The sequence below is a fragment of the Vombatus ursinus genome, unplaced genomic scaffold (genome assembly GCF_900497805.2).
Source record: "Vombatus ursinus unplaced genomic scaffold, bare-nosed wombat genome assembly UNPS02014773.1, whole genome shotgun sequence".
Lineage (NCBI taxonomy): Eukaryota > Metazoa > Chordata > Mammalia > Diprotodontia > Vombatidae > Vombatus > Vombatus ursinus.
Window position 1 is genome coordinate 10,134,595 of NW_020954551.1, and position 24,972 is coordinate 10,159,566.

The 24,972-nt window shown below is 41.8% G+C and overlaps 1 protein-coding gene and 1 long non-coding RNA gene across 5 annotated transcripts in view; one reads left to right on the plus strand and one right to left on the minus strand.

The window, feature by feature from the left end:
* PRICKLE2 (prickle planar cell polarity protein 2) overlaps nucleotides 1-24,972 on the minus strand; it is a 347,377-nt gene that overhangs the window by 54,931 nt on the left and 267,474 nt on the right. For 3 of the 4 annotated variants that reach the window (XM_027863866.1, XM_027863868.1, XM_027863867.1), the window contains one exon: nucleotides 1,817-1,930. In XM_027863866.1, coding sequence (XP_027719667.1) covers nucleotides 1,817-1,930 — 114 coding nt within the window. Of the gene's footprint in view, nucleotides 1-1,816; nucleotides 1,931-2,246; nucleotides 2,289-24,972 lie in introns of those variants that run through there. The other variant, XM_027863869.1, reaches the window with a different exon arrangement.
* On the plus strand, nucleotides 1,839-16,821 carry LOC114044425. The gene is made up of 3 exons (XR_003569239.1): nucleotides 1,839-2,063; nucleotides 2,564-2,850; nucleotides 14,729-16,821. It is a non-coding gene; the product is annotated as an uncharacterized LOC114044425 (long non-coding RNA).

Here is a 24,972-nt window from a genome sequence, read left to right on the forward strand (position 1 = left end):
CCTCCTTAGAGATCAAATGACTTTTCCAAGGCCACTTCGCTGGCTGGTGGCAGGACCAAAGTCAGACCCCACTCCTGCTGGGCCTAGGTCCAGGGTTGTTTCTATCAAACCACAGCACACAGTTTCTGTCTACGATCAGGTTTTCTGATTTGAGGGAAGAAGTGGAGGGTTGGCATATTTACCTTACCAATTATCTTTTGTTCTAAAACGAGCATGCTGAATGGGCCTAATTTGCCCACTGATTTGCATGTATTAAATTGTCACTAACATGAAAAGGCAATTTGATGGTATCACTTTTCATTTAAAAAAAGCCCACAAAACCTAGTTCCCCATACAGAAACAGAAAAGAGAGGCCCTCTGATGAACAAAAAGAGAAAAGTAACTATGTGCCTGTACTCAAAAGAGACTGTGAGCAGCCCCACAACAGGCACTGAGGATTCATGGACAAACTTTTAAAAGAAGGTATGCTCTCTGAACTTGCAAAATCCTGCATACTCATTCCTGAATTGGCTCACTAGGCTTTATGTTTAAGTTTGTTTCTCAATTTTAAAGGGAAAAGGAAAGCCTATTTGGATGAAAATAGGTCTGGATTGAATGACAACAGAGACCACTGAGGGGGTATTGTCAGGAGAAGGCCCAAATGTCCACATTCAGGACAGCTCCCATCTCAGGATCTTACTTAGGGTCTGAAAATCACCCCTCTCCCCCCCCTTTTTTTTAAATATGGCAAGCCAAGATTTAGAAATGTTCAAGGATTTGGCCTTTGGGGGCCCAACTTGGGCGTAAGTGTCAGATGGATGGCACCCATCTCATAAAGAGATTTCTTTCTTTCATTAGATCTTAAGCTAGGACTTTTATATGAGCCTTGTTAACATCAGGTTGTAGAAAATAGCTTCTTTTTATGGTATTATCTCCCTTTCCCTCCCCCAGCATTTAAAAAGAAACTCATTTCCAGTTTGTAAATCCGGTTCCCCGGGGCATGCGGTGTCTTTAGAAGGACATTTCAAAATGCACACTCACAGGTGATTTCAAGTATCGGGAGTGTCCATGACCCTGACTTTTGTGTGTTAATAAGAAAAAATCTCTTTTCCAAATTTTCACCAAACTAAAAGATACGAATTCCACAGTGACAAAAACCCCCAGATATGCTAGTCATGGGACTCTAGGCAAGTTACATACCCTGTCTCACTTCAGTTTTCTCATTTATAAAATGGGGAAAATAATAGCACCTTCCTCCTCATGCTGTTGTGAAGGTCCAATGAGACAACATGCAGAAAGCACTTTATGATAAGCCTTGAAGTGTTATATAAATGCTAACCATGATAGGCTATTACTATAGTGTCCAGAATTACAAATCATCCCAGGAAAGAGCTACACACCCATGCACAGGTAATGGTGTTGAAAATTAATCAGAGCCCCAGTGCGTTTGCTAGGCCAGAACTGGCAGGATGGATTCTAACTAGCTCCAACATCTGCAGTTACCAAATGGACAGATTTTTCTTCTTAGATTGAGCAAGTATGGACATGAGCCATTGATTTCATTGTGCGCATGCTCCGGGTCATTAGTCAATCTGCTGCGAGAGACCACATGGGATAATACCCTCCAATCTGAACCCCTGGTTTAGATACCCCCCCCACAGCCCCCCAGGAATCTAAGCTAGTGTACTTTGGCTCACATGAACAAAACAGAAATAAAAGTCCCAGTTTTCTCTTTGGAGAAACCTCAAGTGGTGGTACAGGGATTACCCCCTCAATGTAATTACTCTTCCAAAAGATATGAAAGAGCAGCTTTCTGGAATGGTCTGTGACTCCTTACCTCATTGTCGTGTGGAGGCAGCTGATGCAAGAGCTGCTTGATCCTCAGCTTTTCTCCAGGACTATTGACATAGGGTACCTTCTCTTCTGGGAGACAGCTATAATACTGGTGAACCTAGGGGTCAGAAAACAGACAGCCACAGCAGTTACTTTCCTGACTGGTCCACTCAGACTGCACCAGAAGATCAGGACGTGGGGACTAACCATGCCAGCCAGAAAGTCCCTGGAACAAATCAACACCTGACCAGGTATGAACTGAGCCCTGGGGAATGTGTCTGTCATTCAGCAAAAAGCAAAGAAGCTTCCTCCTTGCCCAGGGTTGAGGTAAATCTAATGCCCCTTCCTGGCAGAAGGGAGCTGGGTATTCATGCTGGGGAAGGCAGGCACATGGCAGGGCTTTCTTATTGGAATTCCCGAAGGTCGGACTTTACCATTTTCTCAGGTAGACTCCAGCATGCTAGCGTGCGTCCCTGGCCAAGGGGATATGTCAGCACCTGTTTCTGCACTGGAGGTTCAAGCTGCTCCTTGGTATTCAAACACTTCTCGGGTATCTCAGCCTCCACCTACACCCAAAGCCCTCCAGGCCTTCCCCACAGTTGCAAGGAAGCACCCCAGGAGGCTAAGGGCTGCTAGAGCATTTCGCCCTGGCTCGGGCTCCCAAGCGTGCAATTAGAAATAATTATTAAGGTATTAAGTAGAATGAACTTCTGGGAATGCTCGTGTTCGTGATTTTTACGGATATTCTCAGGCTCTCAACGTTTGTCCGACACCCGTCTGGAAAGGCACCAACGACCCAAGGTTGTCAGATGAAAGCATGTAAGTTCTCAGAAACTTCACAAAACCAGTGGCGGCAGGCATGCTCCTTTATGCCAGAGTGTGGAAAACAGCAGGACAAAAAGAAAGGGATCAGAACAAAATGTTTACTACGGGATCTCTAGGAGGCCAGGAGAGATCCTCCTCGCTGTCCTGATGACATCATGGAAAACTCACTCTTCAAGACACCTTTATCATCACCCATGACTCCAGGAAAACAAGGTATCTGGTGGGGGCTGAGAAGGGGAAAGTCAGGGAGATCAAAGCAATTGGATTGGCTGGATCCTACCAAAGCTATGAGTTTCTTTTGTACGTGGTCAATTATTTTGTGTTAGGTGAAGAGCCTGGAAAAACCTTTATGCATTCAAGAAGCAACATTCTGAGTGGCGGGTGACCTCTTAGCTTTGAAATAACCAGCTAAAAAAATAAAAGAAAGTCATCTTTATGCTTTCACATATAATATATATATATATATGAATGTGTGTGTGTGCATTGTCTTAATAGAGAACCAAGGTAGTCTATAAACAAGCTTCTTATTCCAGAATCCCTGAGTTTGGAGTAGCGGCTTCTCCTGATATATCCCCAGGGGCATTTGCCAAGGAGAGACAGAGAGGCAATCCAGAAAGATGGCCCCAAATCACCTTATATTCTTCTAATTCATTAATACAGTACAGGGATTAACAACACTTGAGTTAACACACTCACACACACACACACAAACACACTCTCTCTCTCTCTCTCACACTCACACACACACACACACACACGCACACACAGCCCCCAAGTCATAAATTAATTTCGGACTAGAAGCTGACCACTGGCTAATCATCTGCTTATATGTGGTGTGGGGGGCAGGACACTGGATTTGGAATGAGGAAGGCTGGGGACGTAGGAAAATGACAGAGGAGAAAAACTCCCTCTTCCAAACGGTTTCCACCTTCTCTGCAACTTAAAATCTTAGAGGGTTGCCTGTGCCATTGGGAAGGTAAGTGACTTATTTGTTTGGGGTCACATAGCCACAAGTGCCTCGACCTCAGGTCTTGCTGGCTCAAGGGACAACTTTGCATCTACTACACCACGTGGCCAGGAAAACCTGGCTTTAAATTCAGCTCAGATACCTACTTGCTTTGTAACATTCACACAGCACTTCATGTCTCTCTGAGCCTCAGTTTCCACAGCTTTAAATGCAGGGGTCGACCTTGATGTCCTCTGAGGTCCCTTCCAATCCTAAGTCTAGGATGCTATGATTTAAGACCATACATCATGCCCTTTCTTTCCTCCCTTTGGAAGGGAGGGCTCCTATGTTGTTCCACTTGGGTAGTATAGCAAGTGAATGAATCCTGTCCCCTCTGGACCCTGGGGGGTGCGAGGGTGGCGAATGCCCTGTGCCTCTCATACCAGTTACCTGCCAAAGGGCCTTTGGTTCAACATCAGTTCATCAACTCCACAACTCCTATTATGTTTACATCACATTAGGAACAATCATTAATATTGAGTGATTCATTATTCATGCTGGAATAATAAGGATGGTACAATTACAGCTTGATTTTGTGTATCTGTGAATGTGTCTGTGTGTGCTCAGCTCAGTAATCCAAAGTCCTCCCTAGGGGCTCTTGGGAGCTTAGGAAGCTCAGGCAAATCCTTGTGCCCAGGGCCTAGGCCTATGTATGGCTGGTTGGGTTGTGCTTTTGCAAAATCTCCCCCAGGCCTGATATGCCCCAAATCAAACGGTCAGGACTTTGCAATAGCTTTTTTTTTTTTCATTTTAAAATGCAGGCGAGTGTGTAGGAGAATGAGATCATGACTATAAAGTACTGTGAACACCTCAACATGCTTTAGAATGGTTTTGTTATTATCATCATCATCCTTATTATTATTACTGTATAGTGTGGTATACAGATCATTAGCTATGGAATTAGGAATATCAATGATCAAATTATGCTTCTGACACAATCCCTCTCTGCCATGTATTTATTTTGTTTTTAATCTTTATTTACTTATCTTATTTATTTCTATTTTATTTATTTATTTATTTAGGCAATTGGGGTTAAGTGACTTGCCCAGGGTCACACAGCTAGTAAGTGTCAAGTGTTTGGTCAGAGGCCGCATTTGAACTCAGGTCCTCATGACTTCAGGGCCAGTGCTCTATCTACTGTGCCACCTAGCTGCCCCTCTATTTACTTATCTCAGCAAATATGACAATATTTTTAAAGTGCTTAGGACAGTATGTAGCACAATCAATCTTTCCTCCTACTCTCACTCCTTCCTTCTTTCCTGTCTTCCTTTTTTCCTTCCCTCCCTTCCTCCCTCCTTTCTTTCCTTCCTTCCCCTTCCTTCCTTCCTTCCTTCTTCCCTCTATAAGCCCCTTGCAAGCAAGGACTGTTTCCTCTTTTGTCTTGTATCTTCAGTGCTGAGCACAATACCCAACACATGGGGAGTATTTAATAAATAAATCAGCAAGCATTGTTGACTGACTGACTGACAGCCATTTAGGGCCACAAGCAATTTTCTAAGATTTAGATGAGTTCCCTATATCGGTAAAATCAGGGGTCCAGATAAAAAATATTACTAATCATTATTATTATTAAGCTCATGAAAATCAAACCCCAATACAGACCTAAATTACAAGATTTTATGAGTCAGTATTGACCTGGCCATCAGATAGAAATCAATGTCTATGGGCCAATTTCAAAATTGTTTAGACAATTTATTACTCAGATTGACTTTCATCCCAAGGCCATCCAATGATCATTGGATCACTGCCATTCTAGACTACAGAGAGAATCATAGAATGATAGATGGAAAAAAAAAAAACTTTGGAGATCAGTTAGTTCAAACCTGTCATTTCACAGATGAAGAAAATGAGAAACCTAGAGAAGCGGTGATACATCAAAAGTAATCCAGCCAGCTAGATAGTGAACAAGAACAGAACTAGAATCCATGACTTCTAATTCTCAATCCAGGGCATTTTCCATTTCACCATGACCTCTAGCCATGTCACAAGCCAGTCTGATTACTCCCTCATTTATTTATATGTTCATTTTACTAGCCTGAAGCAACTGGAAAGTGGAATGGACTGCTTCAGGGAAGAGTGGGGGGCTCCCTATTACGTCAGGTCTTCACAAAAAGACTGGATTACCACTTGTCAGGGGTGTTAGAGTTGAGATTCATTTTCAGTTAGGAGTTTGATTGGATGCCCAATGAGATCCCTTCTGACCATAACATTCTTTTATCTTTATCCTCTATTTGATACTAAATTAGTCAGTCGACAAACATTTATTAAGTGTCTACTATGCACTAAGTGCTGGGGATATGAAATTTTTTCCCTTTCAATCCAAGTGAAAAGCTACTGAGTACTTCCTCTTAATGTGAGGCTAGAAGAAAAACTGAAGATAATCAATGTTTGTTGATGAATCTAGTCTTTAGAACTGCTTGATAATCCAGGAAGAAAAATACATTCCTCTAGCACTGTCCAAGAATGGTCCCCTTTTCCCCTTGGCAATCTTAACCAGAGTATAGAAGGAAGCAGATGGATTGGAGAGAGAAGGCAAAAAATAGCTATCCTGAATTCCCGATCTGTTTCTGGCTGAATTCGGAAATGGTGAATGTGTTTTCTCTCCATCCTTCTCCATAATAAAACTACTGTATGGCCCAAAATAAATAGAAAAGAAAGCAACCAGTGAGGGGAAATATTCAGTGTACTTCCTGGCACTACAAAAATCCGTTTGGCTCCAGCCCTGAAAAGTCCTGTGTATGATTTCTTTTTGCCCAAACATATTTTACTCTCTAATGTCTGTGAGGAAATAAACAAGTCTATGGACAACAACTACTGGTAAGCTATCCTCGCCCATTTGAATCCTTCTTTTTGTCCTTCAGTTTTTTTGCTGATCCTGTACTCACCTCCAAAAGTCAGAGTGAAAGTGGGCACTAAGTACCGAGTTCACAGTCAGACTTGGACTTTGTCTAGGTGAAACCATCCTATATCAGGGTTTCTTAGCCTGGGACCCATGAATTTTTTGGAAAATATTTTGGTAACTTTATTTCAATATGATTGGTTTCCTTTGTATTCCTATGTCTTTTAGGCATTATTCTGAGGAGTCCATAGTTTTCACGAGATAGCCAAAGGAGTCCATGACAGAAAATGTTAAGGATATTTCTCCTAGGGCGACTTTTCCTTCACCAAGAGCACTTCAGACATCATGAGTTGGCCATCATGAGTATAGAACATGGTCACTGAGAGCCTTTGGTTAAGATCTTGGTTAATCCCTTGCAAATGGGAGAGCTGGCTGGAAATTCATTTCCTCTCAGAGTTGGGAAGAAATTTAGAGAGAAGAGAGTGAGGCTCTGGGGCCTCACCCAGTTTGCAATGAATTTGTGCTCCTTAAGAAGGAGCTGCTGATTTGACAGCATTTCTCCCCCTGGGGCACAGAGAGAGTCACATGCTGGTGGAGGAAACGTGGAGAAAGGGGAAGGGGGTGGGAATTTTGATTTGGGGAAAAGCACAATAATAATGACCTCTGGCACCAGATAGCCTAGCAGTTTCCAAAGGACTTCCATTCACTTCTGTTTGTATACCCAGACTTCACAAAAATCTAGCAAGGCAGGTAGGGCAGGGATAGGGCAGGGAGATCTGGGTTCAAATCTCACTCTAATCCTTATTCCCCAGATAATTGTGGGTCAGTCATTTAACCCTCCCAGAATTTTAGCTTCTTCATCTGTAAAATGGGGATAATCACACCTGCATCAGTGCCACCATAGGGCTATTTGTGAGGCTCAAGTGAGACCCTGGGGGAAAGAGTTGTGTACACCTTGAAGAGCTATTATTAGGTCAGGTATTATTATTGGGGAAACAATGTACATAGCTATGGAGGCAGAAATACAAGATCTAGACAGGGAAAGGAATTAGGTTTAAATTCTGCCCCATCATACTAGTTGTGTGACAGTGGGTAAGTCATTTAACCATTTGCCTCAGTTTCCTCATTGGTAAAATGGGACTTATAATAACACCTACTTCCTAGGGTTGTTGTAAGGATGAAATAAGAATACATGTATAGCACTTGATGATGGGGTGATGGGACCTGGACCCCTAAAAGGAAAAGACCATGTCTTTGAAAGCAACCCAGTCCCTGAATTTTCCCATACATTTCAGTAGCCCAGGTCACTGGCACCTCAGCCTAAGGCATCTGGCCCACCCCAGCCCACCTAGATCACTTAATTACGTTACTTGACAGTTCTTTCAACATCACTTTTGGCCCACCCCAGACTGCTTAATATTCTTTTCACTATTGCACTATTGCACTCTCTTCTCTCTAAATCTCTTGCAAGCCCTGAAAGGAAATGAACTTCCAGCCAGCCCTCCCATTTTCAAAGGCTTAACCAAGATCTGGGGCCCACCTCAGACTACTTACCACTCCCTCAATCCCATCCAGAGCCTTTGGTTGTCCTTTTTGTATATAAGCATCAGTCTCACCCCCATTAAGTTGCAGATTCCCTAAGAATCTTGCCTGTTCCTGTTGGCTTTGGAATTAACTTCGCCACTTTGATTGGAAGGTTTGAGTGTGTGAATTCTTTCCAGGTGGGCGTCACCTTGTACCCTGACATTCCAGAGTTCCCAGGAACCCCAAACCGCATCACTTGACACACCTTAAAGTACTATATGCAGATTAGTTGGTGTTACTATAATTATAATTATTATTATTATTATTTCCTCCATTTTCTAGATGAGGAAATTGAGGTAAAGATATGTGAGGTGACTTGGCCAAAGTCACCATGTTAATGAGAGGTCTCCTAACTTTTGAGGCTAGAGCTGTCTCCCTCTCCCTGATCCCTGCCACCACACATAGTATTCCATCTCTCATCTCTGTGTCTCTGCCTGCAATGCAGTCCTTCATCACTTACACCCCTTAGCAACCTTCAAGGCTCAGCCTAAGCACCATATTCCACATGAAGCTTTAAAATTTTATTTTAAAAAAGTTTTGCCGCTGTGTTTTGTTTTATATCACAAACACAGATTGCTCCCACTTGGTGAGACGTCTTTTCTAACAAAGGGAAACAGTTAAGTAAAACAATACGACGATGTCATTTGAAAGCGCATGAAACAATTCATAGCTGTAGCAACCTTCTCTATTACAATGACGAACAGAAATATATTTTCTCTCCCTCCCAACCCCCATCCCATTGGAAAAAGGGAAAGAAAAGAAACAATTTTCTGTAAAAAGTCTATGCAATCAAGCAAAACAAATTCCCTCAATGTTTGTATACAAACATACACACATATATATGTATGTATGCATATGTATATGTCTCATTCCACAGCCTAAGTCCATCATCTCTCTGTAACTGACAGCATGCTTCATCACCAGCTCTCTGGCATCATGAATGGTTATTGTATTAATGATAGCTCTTACAGATTCCAAAGTTAAAGGCTTCTCCTGATTCCTAGCCAGTACCCAGCCATAAGTGCCTCCCACCCCCGAAATTACCTTATAATTTTAAAAAATGGTATCCAAGATCTAGGTCTGAAAGGGACCTCAAAAGCCAGCTCGTCCAACCCCCTCATTTAACAGATGAATAAAATGAGACACCAGGAGACTGAGTGATTTACTCAAGGTGATACGGGCAGCAAGAGGCAGAGCCAGCATTTAAACCCAGCTCCTTCCTTTTACATAACTTGTTTTTATCCATATGAGCAAATATGTTTCTCCTGATAAACTGTAAGCTTTCTGAGGGTAAAGGCAGAGCTCCTTAGCACAGTGCCTGGCACACAGCTTCTCAGTAAGCTGAAAGAACATGGATGCTGGGTCCAAATGCCACCTTTGATGATACCAGAACCTCAGTTCTCACATCTGTGAAATAGAGAGATGAAACAACCCATGAAGTAATTCTCTCTCTGCTATCCAGGCTTTCTTTCTGCCATGCTAGGGTGCTTCCTTACAAAATACTCAATGTCTTTGAGGCCAAGTGAGGAAGCCTATGGGAGGCACTGGAAGACAATCCAGGCTGCATCCCGAAGGAAGTCAAGTCTAGGGAATGGTCAGACCGTGGTCCCTCCCACATCCCAAAGCCCTTGCTCTGCTGTTTTGACTTCTAATGGGAGTCCAAGCTGACAGGTAGAAGGAGAAGAGGAGGAGGATTCAGAATGCTCATAAATGGAAGGCCCCAAACTCTCATCTCTGGCATGCCATGCCATGCACTGAAATGTGGGGAAGATTTTATAGAAGCCTATATTAACTGAGGGACAAATAGCAACATTGGGTCTTCATTTCCTGGTTTCCCTAGCCTGCATTTTAAGAGACTTGGAACCTCCTTGCCTCTCAGTTAATCTACCTGCCACATGGAGAGGCAATAAATCTGACCCCAGAGGAGGGATGACAAGCAGAAATGGGCCACCTTGGAGAGCGGTGTCATGGAGAAGCCAAGCTATACAACACAACACATATCTCCAGTACCAAGCTGGTTTTTGTTGTTGTTTTGTTTTATTAAAAGTGCACACTGGTTCCCTAGGTAGATATTTCAATAATATTCATTTAACAAAGCAATTCTGAGCGGAGAGAATGGATAATGGCCTTCTGCCTGTGTTTCTGTCCCTCATCCCTTTGCAAAATCAAGAACTCTGTAAATGACCTTCATCAGTGGCAGAGAGGATAAATATCATCCCATCTTGCAAGACCAGCCCCTCAATCTCTTCTCTTAGATACCCAGATTCCAATTTAAATTGGTTTGCCTCTGAAACAATTGGTGGGGGGGGGCGGAATCACAGCTAATACCTAAACAATGTCTCTGCCACACTTCAGATCAAAATTGGAAATAAAAAGCTCCTCTAGGGGGTTGCAACAGAGATGTTTCTGCAAGGAGAAAGCAAGTGGCTATGTTGGAACAAGTCCCCTCCAGGCCCTGGCTCCCCCAATGTGCTGCTGGATTCTCACACAAATGCTGGGAAAAGTGGGTCAGGAGTAAGAGAGAAGCAAAGGAAATCTGGCTGGCCCATTCCCTCCATGTGTGTCAGGGGTAAGCAGTTTAAGTAACTTCTGTATTAAAAAAAAAAAAAAAGAAAAAGATGAAGGAAGAAAATTACTGACAATGTGATATTTCTTTAAAGAGAAGGGGAAGAATAATTCTTGTAGGAGAAGCTAGAAAGTTCTTTAAAGCCAAGCCAACTGCATTTGGACAAATTGAAGAAAATGATCCCATTACTTGCTGGGTTCACGCACTGTAACTGCGAGTCACATTTGTGAATCTTTCTCTCCTTCCCATGACTCCTTACCCCATTTCCCTTTTAAGGTCTATTCTTCATTCAAAAGATTAAACTGTCCATTTCAGTTAGGATATACATTTCCTTTTGGTTAAGGGAATTATCTGTTAGTTAACAGCTTCAGCCTGTCTTTAAAAAAAAAAAAAAAAAAAGTCCCCAGGAATCTAAGAGTGAGCTCAGAATTGCAGAAAGGGAGAGGGAGGTGGAGTCAGAGGCTTTGGGTTAGAATCCTGGCTCTGTTTCATGTGTAAAAGTCCTGTGGGCACACGAGTCATTGAACACTTCTGGGTCTCAGTTCCTTATCTGAAAAAAAATTGAGGGTTTTAGACTAGATTCCCTCTGAGGTCCCTTCATGGTACGATTCCAAAATTACAGCCCCTAGGTTACATAGCGATTCCCCTACCTTGCCCTTCTCAGTAACCCCTAAGAGCAAAGACTTAGAGCTACAAGTGACCTTATTGCTAATCTATCCCTCTGATTTTTCAGTTAAGGAAACTGAGACCCAGAGTCCTGAAATGTCTTGACCAAGGTCATACAAGTAGGTAGAAGCAGAAATAAGTTTCAGACCCAGGTCCTAATTCCAAATCTAGTGCTCTTTCTAGTGCACCTAAAGAATGTCATCTTTAACCCTGTTTGCCTCAGTTTCCTCATCTGTAAAATGAACTGGAGAAGGAAATGGCAAACCATTCCAGTATCTCTGCCAAGAAAATCCCAAATGGGGTCACAAAGAGTTGGACACAACTAACAGACAAAACCACAACACCAACAACAAACTTGCATTCTTTCTTTGCTGAAAACTTTGACTGACAGGTCCCTCCCAAACAGCCTCATAATACGAGGAGTTATGTGGACCAGCAGATCTACCACTGGTACTTGGAGTTTGGAACTTCTGCCTCACCCCAGCACTATCCGCAAGACTCTGGACAACCATTTAACCTCTCACTCAGTTTTCTCATCTATGAAATGGGGATAATAATAGCGTCTGTCTCACAGGTGTATTGTGAAGATCAAATAGGATACAAATACAGAGTGCTTTGCAAACCTCAAATGTGATGTAAATGTTGGCCATTATTAACTACCTTTTAGGTATTTGTATTTATTATATTTATGTATATACACATATACAGAATTCAGTTGTTGCTGTTCAGGGTCACCCAGCTATTAAGTGTCTGAGGCTAGATTTGAACTCATGAACATGAGTCTTCCTGACTCCAGGCCCTGCACTCTGTTAACTGCAGCACCACCTAGCTGCCCGAAGTAATAAGTGCAACCACTTTAAAAGCTCCTTGGAAGCTGGTCGATTTGCCTTTTATCTCTGTATCACCACCTCCTAGCACTGTGCCCAGCACGCAGTAGATGCTTGTCAATTTGATGGATTAAACAGGGCAGGTGGGTAGGCAGGTGTCTGAAAATCAAATAATTAAGGACCCCTCCTATTTCCACAACTGAGAACTGATGATTTGTGGCCTCAATCTAGCCTCACATCGCCCCAGAATGCTCTTGCCCAGGGTAGGCCTCTAGAAAACAAAGACAGTGTAATTCACACATTCTAGACAAATGGAGGGAGGCCTACTATCTCTTCCTGGGGGCAGGAAGCTTGGGCTTTAACCAGACCAGGAATGCTCCTTGTTAACATAAGTATCAGCAAACATGACTCCAATGAATTCACATGCCCCAGTTCTGTCCTCAGGTCTAGGATATATGTATGCTTATGAATAAAGCAATATTTTAAAAAATGCATCTGCACTAAGACACAAGGGGTTCTCACTTTCTAGGGATTTAAAAAAAAAACCAACCCTACAAATGTCACAAATTGGTATTTTCTCCACCACCTCGAGAGAGGTCCTTTATTGAGACCTTGTGAATAAAAGGCCCAACTCTGACCTCTTCTAAACATTCAGGTTATCTTTCGACTGGACGGGGTAGGACACTTGTTAGGAACAGCCACAGATGGCCAATTCCACCATACCCCAGGTATCTTAATTTCAAAGACTTGTAGGGAGACTATTAATTTACTTCTTCCTGTTTCCAGAATTGGTTATGACTGAAGATCCTCAGGCTATCACATACACACATGGAAACCTAGATTTAAATATTCAAAATATATATGCACCATGTGGACCTATGTATGCACAAATGCATATGCATATATATACAATACACATAAGCACATACGTATTTGCCACCATACACACGTATGCAGTCATATATGATACATATGTAGGTGTATGCATGCACAACACGTATTTATATACACATACATATGTATATACTTCCATGTACACAAGTCAACATTCCAATATCATGCCATTGCAGAAACAACATTGAATCTGGGGTCAGGAGATATCAGCGTAAATTCTCTTTTTGCTACTTAGTAGCAATAAGATCTTGATCAAATTACTTAATCTTACCAGGACTTAGTCTCCTTAATGACAAAGTGAGATTTCTGCAGTTTTAAATAATCAAAATAGTTAAATACAGAAATAAAATGAAGTTAAAACATTTAAAACTAACTTAAAAGGTTGGTGTGTAGATCCAATTAGATGATATGTTAAACACTTAGCAACCCTCACAATGCTGCTATGTAAATGTCAGGCATTAATATTTGTTCTGTGAATTTTCTACAGAAAATCTATAATCCTTTCTTGGCTTGCCACAAACCCTTACAAAGCTACTGGTCTCCTGCACTGCCCTGCTGCCATATGCCCAAGCAATTCAAATCTCGATAAATCAAAGCTAATTTCAGAAGAGACCTCTGCTCTCCACATCATCATTCAGAATACCCCAATGCCAAACAAAAACTTTTTAGGATGATCTCATTCTGGATAATTCACATTATGATTTTCCCCTATTAATATACAACAGCGATGAGAAATCTTTGGAGACAAGGAAGGCAAAAGCCAGCTAACCTTCTGATTTCAGGTAACACTTTAATTCAATTCAGCAAACGTTTACTAAGTGATACTGATTATACTGGGTGCTGGGGCTACAAACATGAAATAAGATCCAGCTCTCAATTTTGAGGAGTCCATAATCTAATTATTATGATTATTAATAATATTAATAGCTAATATATTAGGCTTGCTAAGAACTTTGAATATGTTATCTCATTCGATTTGATCAGCTAACCTACCTACTTACCATGTGACAAAATAGAAATGATAACTGCTTATAGCAAACTTTGAATGGCCAATGTCCTCATGGAAATATATCATGAAGATAGGACCTAAATATTAAATTCAATCAATTATTTTTGGTTATCTTTTTTACAGTGGCATTGTTCTGGCCACTGCTTCGAGAGGCCAGAAACTAATTTCCCCGGGGTAGCCGCCATGGTAAAGCTTCTGCGTAGTTAAGAAAAAAGAGCAGTCGAAAAGCTATGAACAGTGATTAATCTGCTAATTATTATTTCACAGGGCAGTGATAACAGATGATAACTTATCAGCCCAGTGAACAGTGGGATAGAACCAGAACTGTTAGCCTTCATTAACACTCTTCTAACAAGTACCTCAACCTCCCTCCCTCCATCTCCTCTACTTCTCCACCAAGCTCACAATCTCTGTGTGCTACCTTTTAAGTCTTTACTTAATCTTCCTTCTTCTTTAACTGGCTATTATTTGGAACTGCGGAGCATTATTTTATTTACTATCCACTCTGGTGTCAATAATCCCCAATAGGAAAAAAAAACTACTTCTGGTATAGAGAAACACTACTAACAACTGGTCTTTGAGTCCATCCTGTTTACTGTATACAGTTTCTTCTACGTCTGAAAGTGGGAGCATCAATGATTTCTTTTTTGACTTGGGAAATAATGATCTTAATCTATTTCTTTACCATTCTGTCCTTTAGCTAAAACGTTCCCGTCAAGTAGAGGCAAAGAGATTCCTAAGAAGACTCCTAAGAAAATTTAGGAAAGAAGCAACTGAAGGGATTCCTGAGACAAATCGAACAACTTTAGAAAACAATGATCAACTGTTTAAATGTCCATAGAAATCCTGCTTGTATGCCTCATCACCATATCAACATGGCGTCAGGTCCCAAACTGTCTGGACCAAGCTGGAACAATTGGAGATCTGGACCAGGGATGAGCTCTGTCAGAACATGACCAGTCTAGCAAGGTTACAAGAGGTTCATCTCCAGTAGTTGGTCTACTATGTAATGACTTTTTGGGGGGGAAAGGGGAAAGCCCACCACTTAGAAAGTCTATTTATTAAAGTGTGAAGGGGTAGGGATCTGCACCAGTGAAAAGAATATTCACACAAGTAAACTTGTGGATATTTGAAATACTGAACTAAAAATTTTAAATCCATTAATATCTGATCTCTTATTGACTACTGAGTCAAGTGCAAATTTCTTAGTCTGGAACTGGCAATTTTCCATCATCTATCACTCCTACACTATTCCCTCCAGGCATCCCATGCTCCAGTTTAAACTAGATTATTTGTCACACACACACACACACACACACACACACACACACACACACACACACACACACACACCCCTATACTTTCCTCCCTCCGTGCCTTTGCTTATGAGTTTCCAATAACTGGAATTCTATCCCTAAGGAGGAGTCAAGATACCAATCTTTATAGGTAATTTTCCAGGAATACCATGAACGTTAGGTCAACATTCGATAATGAGAACATAATGAACTTTTCTCTATGCTAATGCAAGACAGCAGAGATGTGAATAACAGAGCTGGCAATTCTAAAATGATTACTATTTATTCTCAGAACCAATTACATGACTTTTTTAAAGGAAAAGAAATAGACCACTATGTTGTTTTGGCCCACATTAAGAGTAGAGGGTATTCTCTGGGCATCCGTCAACAAAAGGCAGGGTGAGATGGCCCGGGATTATGCTGAGTGGCAGTGGGTGAAGGCCTTGGATTGTCCACAAAACGGTCACAGGGTCATTGAGGGGATCTGGGATTTAACTGGCATAACAAACTCTAACCCTCTAACATTACCGGTTGGATCCTTCTCTTTTATGCCAGGAGTACTGAGAGCAAGGTTAGGCTGTATCAGAAGCGGCACTTGAACTCAGCTCTTTCTGGTTCCAAGGTCAGTTCTTTCTGACAATCTCACCACACTTTCTCAAAATGGTCACAGAAAGATTTAAAGCTGAAGGAGACCTTAGAAAAACCACTGAGTTCAATCCCCTTGTTTTACAGACAAGGAAACCAAGGTCCAGAGGAGTTAAGTGACTTAGCCAACAATACACAAGTACTAAGCAGCAGAACTGAGATTTGGACCCACATCCTGACTCTGAATCTAAGCTTCTTCCCATAACCCCACATAGCCATGGAAATTTGGGGTAATTGATGGTAATCAATAAATCCAGAACCACAATGACCTCAAAGGCCTAACCACCTTACTCCACTGATGAGGAACTCAAGGATAGGAGCAGTGCCCAAGGTCCCATAGGCGGATAGCAGCAGAGCTGACGGTGACACCTAGTCCTGACTCCAGAGCCACAGCTCTTTCCGCCATATAATCGGTCCCCTTTCTTCTTATCATTTCAAGGTGCTGCCTTGTCCATTCTCACATACCTGGAAGGGAGTGAGCTGGTAATCTCTGGCCAGAGGGAAACAGCTTCAGAGAAACAACTTGACTTGCCCCGGATGTCAAAGGCAAAGGTTCGATGTGGATGGATGATCTCAGACACCTTCCCATGTGGACAAGGTGATTCCACTTCTGGAATCTATGCCTTAAAGCATTCTGCTTGCAATATTCTCCTTCTACTCAGAGGAATGGTGTAGGAGAAAAAAAACCACTGGGCTGGCTTAGCTCAGAAACAAGCTCTGTCTATCAAGCTTTCTGTGCATTATCCATAAAGGGATGGGGTTGAATGAGGTCAGAAGGGTCAAATAAATAGCCCTCCTCAACTCTTGAGGGCAGCCCAAACCAGATTAAAATGTAATTGGGAAATGTTTTCATGTACAATCATCTTTTTTTTTTCCTTTTCTACTGTACTATGTTATGGAATTAAAATATGGAAATAAAATATGGAAATAGAATGCTTGTTTTACTTCTTAAGCTCAGAATAAAATAAAAAAAATTTTTAAAAAGAAAAATAAACAAACAAAATAAAACAGAACACAGATAATGTTAAAATGTCATTTTCTATGTCAATATATGGCCCATGAAGATCCTTATGTACAATTTAATGGCCCCCTTTAGATGCCTCTGGACTTCGTGACCTCTAAGGTTCCTTTCAACTCTTCCACCAGCTCATCCTTGTGATGCCCTCTCTTGTGTCAGGAGTTGCATAACCCAAAGCCAGCTTCTTGTGTCCAAGTGGGTGGTTCCAACATTAATCTCTTCAAATACTATAGATTCAGGTTAGATTTTCCTTTTCCATTTCAAATTGATCTCCTGGAAAGTTAATGGATTCAATTAAATCCAACAAACATTTTCCAAACATCTACTGTACAAATGGCACTGTGTGAAGAGGAGGGGCTACAAAGGCAAAACCAAGAGGCCCTGCCCTCAGGAAGGTTACATTCCATTGGGGGAAATACAAAGGTAAATAAACGCCGAACAGATACAACATGAATAAAAAGGTAAGTTCGAAGCTGGGGGGAGTCCTAACATCTGAGGGAGGCTCAAATATAGGAAGGGGATCCTGAGCCATGCTTTAAGAGAAGTTAGGATTCTAGAAGGCAGAGATCAGGAGGGATTGCATTCCAGACTCTGGGAGATGGAAAGTTGACTGATAGAAGAGTGTAATAGGAATCAGAATAGAGACCGAACTCAGCACCTGCTAAGCCAAGCGTCTTCCTCTAGAAACCAGCTCCTCCCCCCTGTTGGTTTGCCAGTGTCTATTAGTGGTACCACTAACTTCCTCATCTCTGAGGTTCAAACTCCAAGGGCCATCTTGAACTCTATTCTCTCTTGCTGCCATGTTCGGAATTACCAAATCCCACTAAATTTGCATCCAGAATGCTCCCCATGTCCTGCTTTCTTCTTACCCCAACTTCACTGCCCCATTCAGGACCTTGTTTTCTATCACATGGGCTTTTTCAATAACCATCTACCTGGTATGCCTAACCCCATCTCTTCAAATCCAGCCTACTCTTCCAGATTCATTTTTTCCTAAAGCACTGTTCCAGTCACACCACTTTCCTGCTCAAAAATGTTCAACAACTTGCTGAGTGAGGCCCAATGGTGGGTAGTGGTCATATTATTGGCCTGTGCATACACCTCAAAGTATCTCCTCCATCACTAGATTGGGAGCTAGTAGATTTTGAGGAGATGAGTATCATGGGATCACAGATTTAAAGGCAGGAAGGACCTGAGGGGTCATCTAGTCCAAATCTCTTACTTTAAAGAGGAGGAGACTGAGGCCCAGAAAGTTGAAAACATTTACCCAAGATCACACAGGCAGTGAGCAGCATAGCTCATTTGAACTCAGGGCTTTGAAACTCATGACCTTTCATTCTTTCTACTGTAACATACTGGAGCAGGAAAGAATTCTAAGAGGAAGGGACAATATGAGAAAAGGCATAGAGGTCAAGAGAATGGGTATTGAGGGCATGCATTGTCTTTGACTTTTCTTTGAATCCCTAGTGCTTAGGACAGTGCCTGGCACACAGGTGATTAGTAAACGCTTGCCGACTGCCTGACTAATTTCATGGATATTCTGTAGGTTAGTGTCATAGTCATATATCTTGAATTTTTACTTTTTTTAAGTGCCTACTTAAAAAAAAAGAAAGGGCATTTTTTCTTTTATTTATAAATAAGTTCTTATTTTCTTTTAAAATTTCTATTTCCTAAGAATTCATTTCTTTCAGTTCCTGGCTTTATCATCAGAGAGGACAGACATCTATCCCTTTTAGGATCCTAGTATCAATTTCCAGCTAGCAAACGTCTAGCTTAGAGGTCATCTAGTTCAACCTCTTCATTTTGCCAATGAAAACACTGAGGCACAGAGAGTGGAGGACTTGTTTAAGTTAACCCAGCTAGTATGTGGCAGAGCTCGGATTCAAACCTGTTCCTCTATCTCTGAAACTAGTACTTTTCCCTCTATTGTGCCATGCTTTGGGCAGCGGGGTGGCGCCACAGTGCACAGAGCACAGGGTCTGGAACCAGGAAGACATCTTCATGAGTTCAAATCCGACCTCAGACACTAGCTGTGTGACCCTGGTCAAGTCACTTCACCCTGTTTGCCTCAGTTTCTTCATCTGTAAAATTAATTGGAGAAGGAAATAGCAAAGCGCTCCAGTATCTTTGCCAGGAAAATCCCCAATGGGGTCATGGACCAGACTGAAAAACGACTGAACAGAATGGCCAATGATTCTCCCTTTGTGTAAGGCCATACCATGAGGAAATTGCAGTGCGATCCAATGAAATAACCCAGCTGTGTCCCTACTTTGCCACCTAACTACTCCTCTGTGTTGGAGAGGAAGTGGGTTGGTTTAGTGAAGCCGTGTGAATGCCAGCGAAGCCAGATGCCTTGCATTTCTGAACTGAAGTGTCCACCATGTGTCCGTGAACGGAGAGACTGGAGACTGGGACGAATTTCATGGCTGCTAGGGCTGTCTATATGAGTGTGCTGCACTCACTAACTCAGGGATGGAAGCCTTCCACACATTCCTGTCTACCCTGCAGCAAGCCTTGCTTTACTCCGTAAACCTAATTTTCTTGGGTAAAGACATTGGCATCCTGTGATTTGACCCTGAGCACTGATCAATCATACTAAAAGCACTACTTCATGTGGTATTCAGTGCCCTTCTCCCCACGGCCCAGCCTGGCTAGAATTTGCACTCTTAGATTTATTTCCTGCAACTTCACATTATATTTAAACACAATTTGTTTAGCCAGTCCCTAATCAATGGGCACACACTTTGTTTCCAGTTGTATGTGTGTTTTGCCATCACAGCCAATCTCCTCCTCCTCCAGATATACCCATTCTCTTGACCTCTATGCCTTTTCTCATATTGTCCCTTCCTCTTAGAATTCTTTCCTGCTCCAATATGTTATAGTAGAAAGAATGAAAGGTCATGAGTTTCAAAGCCCTGAGTTCAAATGAGCTATGCTGCTCACTGCCTGTGTGATCTTGGGTAAATGTTTTCAACTTTCTGGGCCTCAGTTTCCTCCTCTTTAAAGTAAGAGATTTGGACTAGATGACCCCTAAGGTCCTTCCTGCCTTTAAATCTGTGATCCCATGATACTCATCTCCTCAAAATCTACACACTTCCAAAGCCCAGTGCAAATGCCATTCCCTGATCTCCCCTGCTAGATGTGATTTCTCCTTCCTCCGAACTCCAGGTCACTTGGTGTATCTCTTGGACACTTATGACCTACATCAGATGGTAGTTTTTTATATTTAGTTCTCATCTCCTGTGCTAAGCTGCTTGAAGGCAAGGAATGTGCTTCGTTTGTCTGTTTATCCCTCATACAGGCAACCCGGCCTACTGGACGCAGAGCAGGCCCCAGAGTCAGGAAGACCCAAGTCCAAGGCAGGAGCCTGTGACGTGTGCTGGCTGTTGGGTTTGGGCACAGTCACTTAACATCTCAGGGTTCAGAGGCAATTCTCTAAGGCCAGAAATTGTAAAGGCAGGATCCTTATGCCAATGAAGCCTGGCAAGTCAAACCACCACCACCTTAACCATCATCTCCCCTAGGACCCTGAACTTAAGAGCCCTGGGAATAGCAACAGTAGTTAATAACATTAAAAAAGGTATCAATATATGTTTTGCCATAACAGCACCTTAAGGACCATGGAAAATTTCCATCTGACTTGTAGCTGAAACCTTTCATATATTGCTGCCTCCCCTATCTCCTTGACAGCAGACTGTCTTAATTTTCTATTTGTATCTATTTGTATTTATATCTCCAAATATTCTATTTGTGTTGTGTATAATATTTTATTGTATATCTACTTGTATCTATCTTGTATTTGTATAGATTGGGATTTCAGTTGTATCCAATCTTTGTGACCCCATTTGGGGTTTTCTTGGCAAAGATACTGGAATGGTTTGCCATTTCCTTCTCCAGCTCATTTTACAGATAAGGAGACTGAGGCAAACAGAGGTTAAATGACTTGCCCAGGGTCACACAGCTAGGAGGTGTCTGAGGCCAGATTTGAACTCAGGAAGATGAGCCTTCCTGACTCCAGGCCCTGCACTCTACTGTACTACCTAGCTTTGCATATAGTAAATATTTAATAAATGCTTTATTCATTCATTCAAAAAATACGCATCTCTCATAGTGTCTTACACACAAAAAGGGTTTAATAATTGTTTGTTGAATGCATATATGATCTGAAAAAGCATTCAAAGCTAAGTTATAAAACCAAAATTATGGCTCCAATAAATAACTTCCCTCAATCACACCTAAACATTTTGTTCTCATTAGTCTTTGTAATGGCTACATTAAAGACATGTGCCTTGACAGAGGCCAGGGAAAATTCTGCAGGGAAGTTGGTTCTTCCAGGAAGACAAAACTTTTTGCAGATGCTAGGGAACAACGTCTAGTTATACAAACATTAAAACTCAAGAGAGCTAAGGGATGGGGCAACTGGAGTTGGACTGGAAACAGCCATGTTGAATGTGCTGATTCTTATCTTCAATAGCACTCAAGAAGGTCCTTGAGGGCCGGGATAGTTTTGTTCTTGCTTTTGTATCCTCGGAAACTAGCCCGGTAGGCTCATATTAAGTGTTTGTTGAATTGAGTTTAAGTCTTTAAAGAAAAAAGTTTTATTATTCATCCTTTTGTTTTTACTTTAATAAGTTCCCTCTCCCTCTTGCCATGGAAATCTCCCCTGCAGAAAGAAAAACAGTTAAGAAAAATAAACGGACACACTGGCTTAAGTCTCATGGCAAATACAACATTCCACACCCAAAATCCTCCTCCTCTTTACCCAGAGGTGGGAGGTGTGTTTCATCATTCATTTTCTAGAAACAGGATTGGTCATTACACCTGGGCTGCCTTGTAGTGTTTTTTTTTTTTAATTGTGATAAGTAGTCTTTGTGTATTTTGTTTTTCCAGATTTGCTTTCTTCACTCCTCATCAGTTCATACAAGTCTTCCCACATGTCTCTGAAATCCTCATGATTTTTCTTTCCTATGGTGCAATACTACTCTATTACATTCAAACACAACTTGTTTAGCCATTGCTCAATCAATGGGCACACACTGTTTCCAGTTATGTTTGTGTTTTTTGTGCATTTTGCTACCACAGCCCCCCAAAAAAACACTACTTAATATTTTGTATTTGGAAGTCTTTTTTTTTTAAGGCAATTTGGGTTAAGTGACTTGCCCAAGGTCACACAGCTAGTAAGTGTCAAGTGTTTGGTCTGAGGCCAAATTTGAACTCAGGTCCTCCTGACTTCAGGGCCAGTGCACCCTATTCACTGTGCCACCTAGCTGCCCTGAAGTCTTTCTTTCTGTCTTTGACATTCTTGGGTTATATTTCCAGCAGAGGGATTTCTGGGATCAAAGTTAAATGATTTTCCCCCCCATCTTTCAAAAGTGTTTGCATGTAATCTCCTCCATTAGAATAGGGGCTCCTTGAGCGCAGGGGCCGTGCTTTTGCTTTCCTTGTATCGCTAGCGCTTAGCATAGAGGCTGACACACAGAAAGCACTTTAAATAGATGATAATTTTATCTCTCTGGGTCTTGGTTTCATCAATTGTAAAATGAGAGGGTTGGGCAGGGGCTATCTTTTGCCTGTCTTTGTATCCTCAGTTTCTTAGCATAGTGCTAGGCACATAGTAGATGCTTAATAAATGCTTACTATCAAGCACAGAGGCTCAGTGGTCACTTATTAGGTAGGGTATAATGGGGATTCCATTGGTGGAGAGCAAGGGTTCTGCCCAAATGACAGTTTTCCAGAGCACAAGATCACTTCCAATGGCCTCAATGAATTCCATGGTAGAATTACAAGTATTGAATGAAATTCAAAACTGATCAAAAGCCGAGGGCCCACACATGAAGTGTCACTCACTCATTTCAATAGACTGTAAGCTTTCTGAGGGCAGGGATTGTTTCATTTTTGTCCTGGTATACCCACAGCACATTACAGGCCTTTAAAACATACTTACTGATTAACTCAACCGATCTCATTTGGCTTGGTTCTAACCGGCCAGCGGGGTTGTCATGGCAGCCATTAAGCCTTGCTTCATCAGCAATGAGCCTGTTTGTATACGAAACCATTCAGAAGTCTGAGATGATAGCCCCACTCCCAATCTTCTGCTATTCTATAAGGCATTTATGGAAACGGTTAGAACCATTTGCCTTTCAAGCTGAGCGTTGGGAAATCCAATAGTTACTCTTCCTTCCCTGGCTTGTAAATGAGCCAGGGCTTGAATGGGAATCCCATACAGCACACATCAGCAACAAGTCTGTACAGGTCCAGTCTGGTCTTGCACTGCTATTCCCTGAACTCATCTGGCAAAGTACTTAAGGCCCCGGGACTGGAGGAGTTCGAGCCTCATCTCTGACAGCTCCATTAAAAATGAGTTTATTAATTGGCAGTTTTATTTAAGGCTGCACACTGATGCATACTTAACATTGTCATCCAGTGACATCAGTGCATTTCAGAGGCCAAAGTCAACGTTATAGTGCTCTTAGAATGGCTTCCCATCAACAGTGTGGGGAGGCCAGTCTGAAGCTTCATCCATCCCTTAAACTCCCAGCATCAAATCTATTTGAGAGAAAGAAAGTGAGAGAGGAAGAGCGAGACAGAGAGACAGAGACAGAGAAAGGACAAATAGTAGCAGTATCATGCGAGATGCAATTGAGGAGAAATTTAATCTAATTCAGTCTTGGTAAGAGACATCTCAGTGTTATCAACAACAGTAACACTCTGCTTCCATTCCAGGCTCAGCATGTTTAGAAAGAGGTGATGGGGAGAACGATGTAACAAAGATGAGACTCTTCAAAAAAAGGATGGGAAGTCTAATGATGGTTTTTATGGGTTTTTAGAAGGTTCATTAGGTTCTATTTTCCTCCCTAGGGTTGTCCTACCAGGCAAAATTACCCACTGGGCACGTGGAGAGAAATAACTTTGTCTTCTCCCTGCCTCAGCACCCAGCACAAACAGCTACTCAAATATAAATAGCTGCAAAGTATAAGCTGACTGAAAGTGAATGGTGACCCCAGTGGACTGGCATCATGACCCCTGAGCCAGGAGTGGCGAATGATAGCCGCATAATTAATGATCCAGCAACCCTCAACCTGACAGCATCATCAGGGCTTACAGTGGGGGGAGGGGAGTGGAAGTATAAGTACAGGCCCCTGGAAGGAATTAAAAATCATCTTTGTTTCCATTTTAATAAATGGACATGCCAAGTATCCAATTTATAGCTTGGAATGCACTTGCTTCCTTTATCTCAGGCTGAACTGGGATGGGGGAAGGAGGGTTTTAACTCTTCCGTGACCCCACTCTTACTTCCTGGGGGCATCCATGAAAAGTTTGGGTGTATAACAATAATATCTAACACAGATCACTTCAAGCTTTGTGAAGCACTTCAAATATATCATCTCCTTTGATCCTCCTAACAACCCTGTTGTTATTTGTTCTGTTTTACAAATGAGTAAACTGAGGCTCAGAGGAGAAAAAGCAGCTTGCCTATAGTCACATAACCAGCATGAAATCAGATTCTAGCCTAGACTTTCCCAAATCTAATTCCAATAACTTTTCTATTACGCCACCATCTTTTGAACAAAGGCTATTGAAGTGACCCCTAGAAGAAAAGTGAAACAAATTTTCTATGGAAAGAAAATGGTGAGGAAAAAAACACAAGAACTAGATTGGAGTCTTAGCTCTGATACTTGTTGTACACCTTAAGCAAGTGTTTTATCTCTTCTCTAGGTCTTGGTTTCATCATCTGTAAAAGAAGGGGGTTGAGCAGGGAGTATTTTTTTTTTGCCTTTCTTGGCATCCTCTGTACTTAGCATAGTGCCTGGCACACAGTAAGTACTTAATAAATGTTCATTGACTATCAAGCACAGAGGCCATTTGGGGTCCATGAAATTTTAAAAACGTATTTTGATAAATTTATTATCCTTTATTGATCATTTTTTATTATTTTTTATTTATTTATTACTTTAAAGTGCTTTGGACTTTCACTTTAAAGTAATA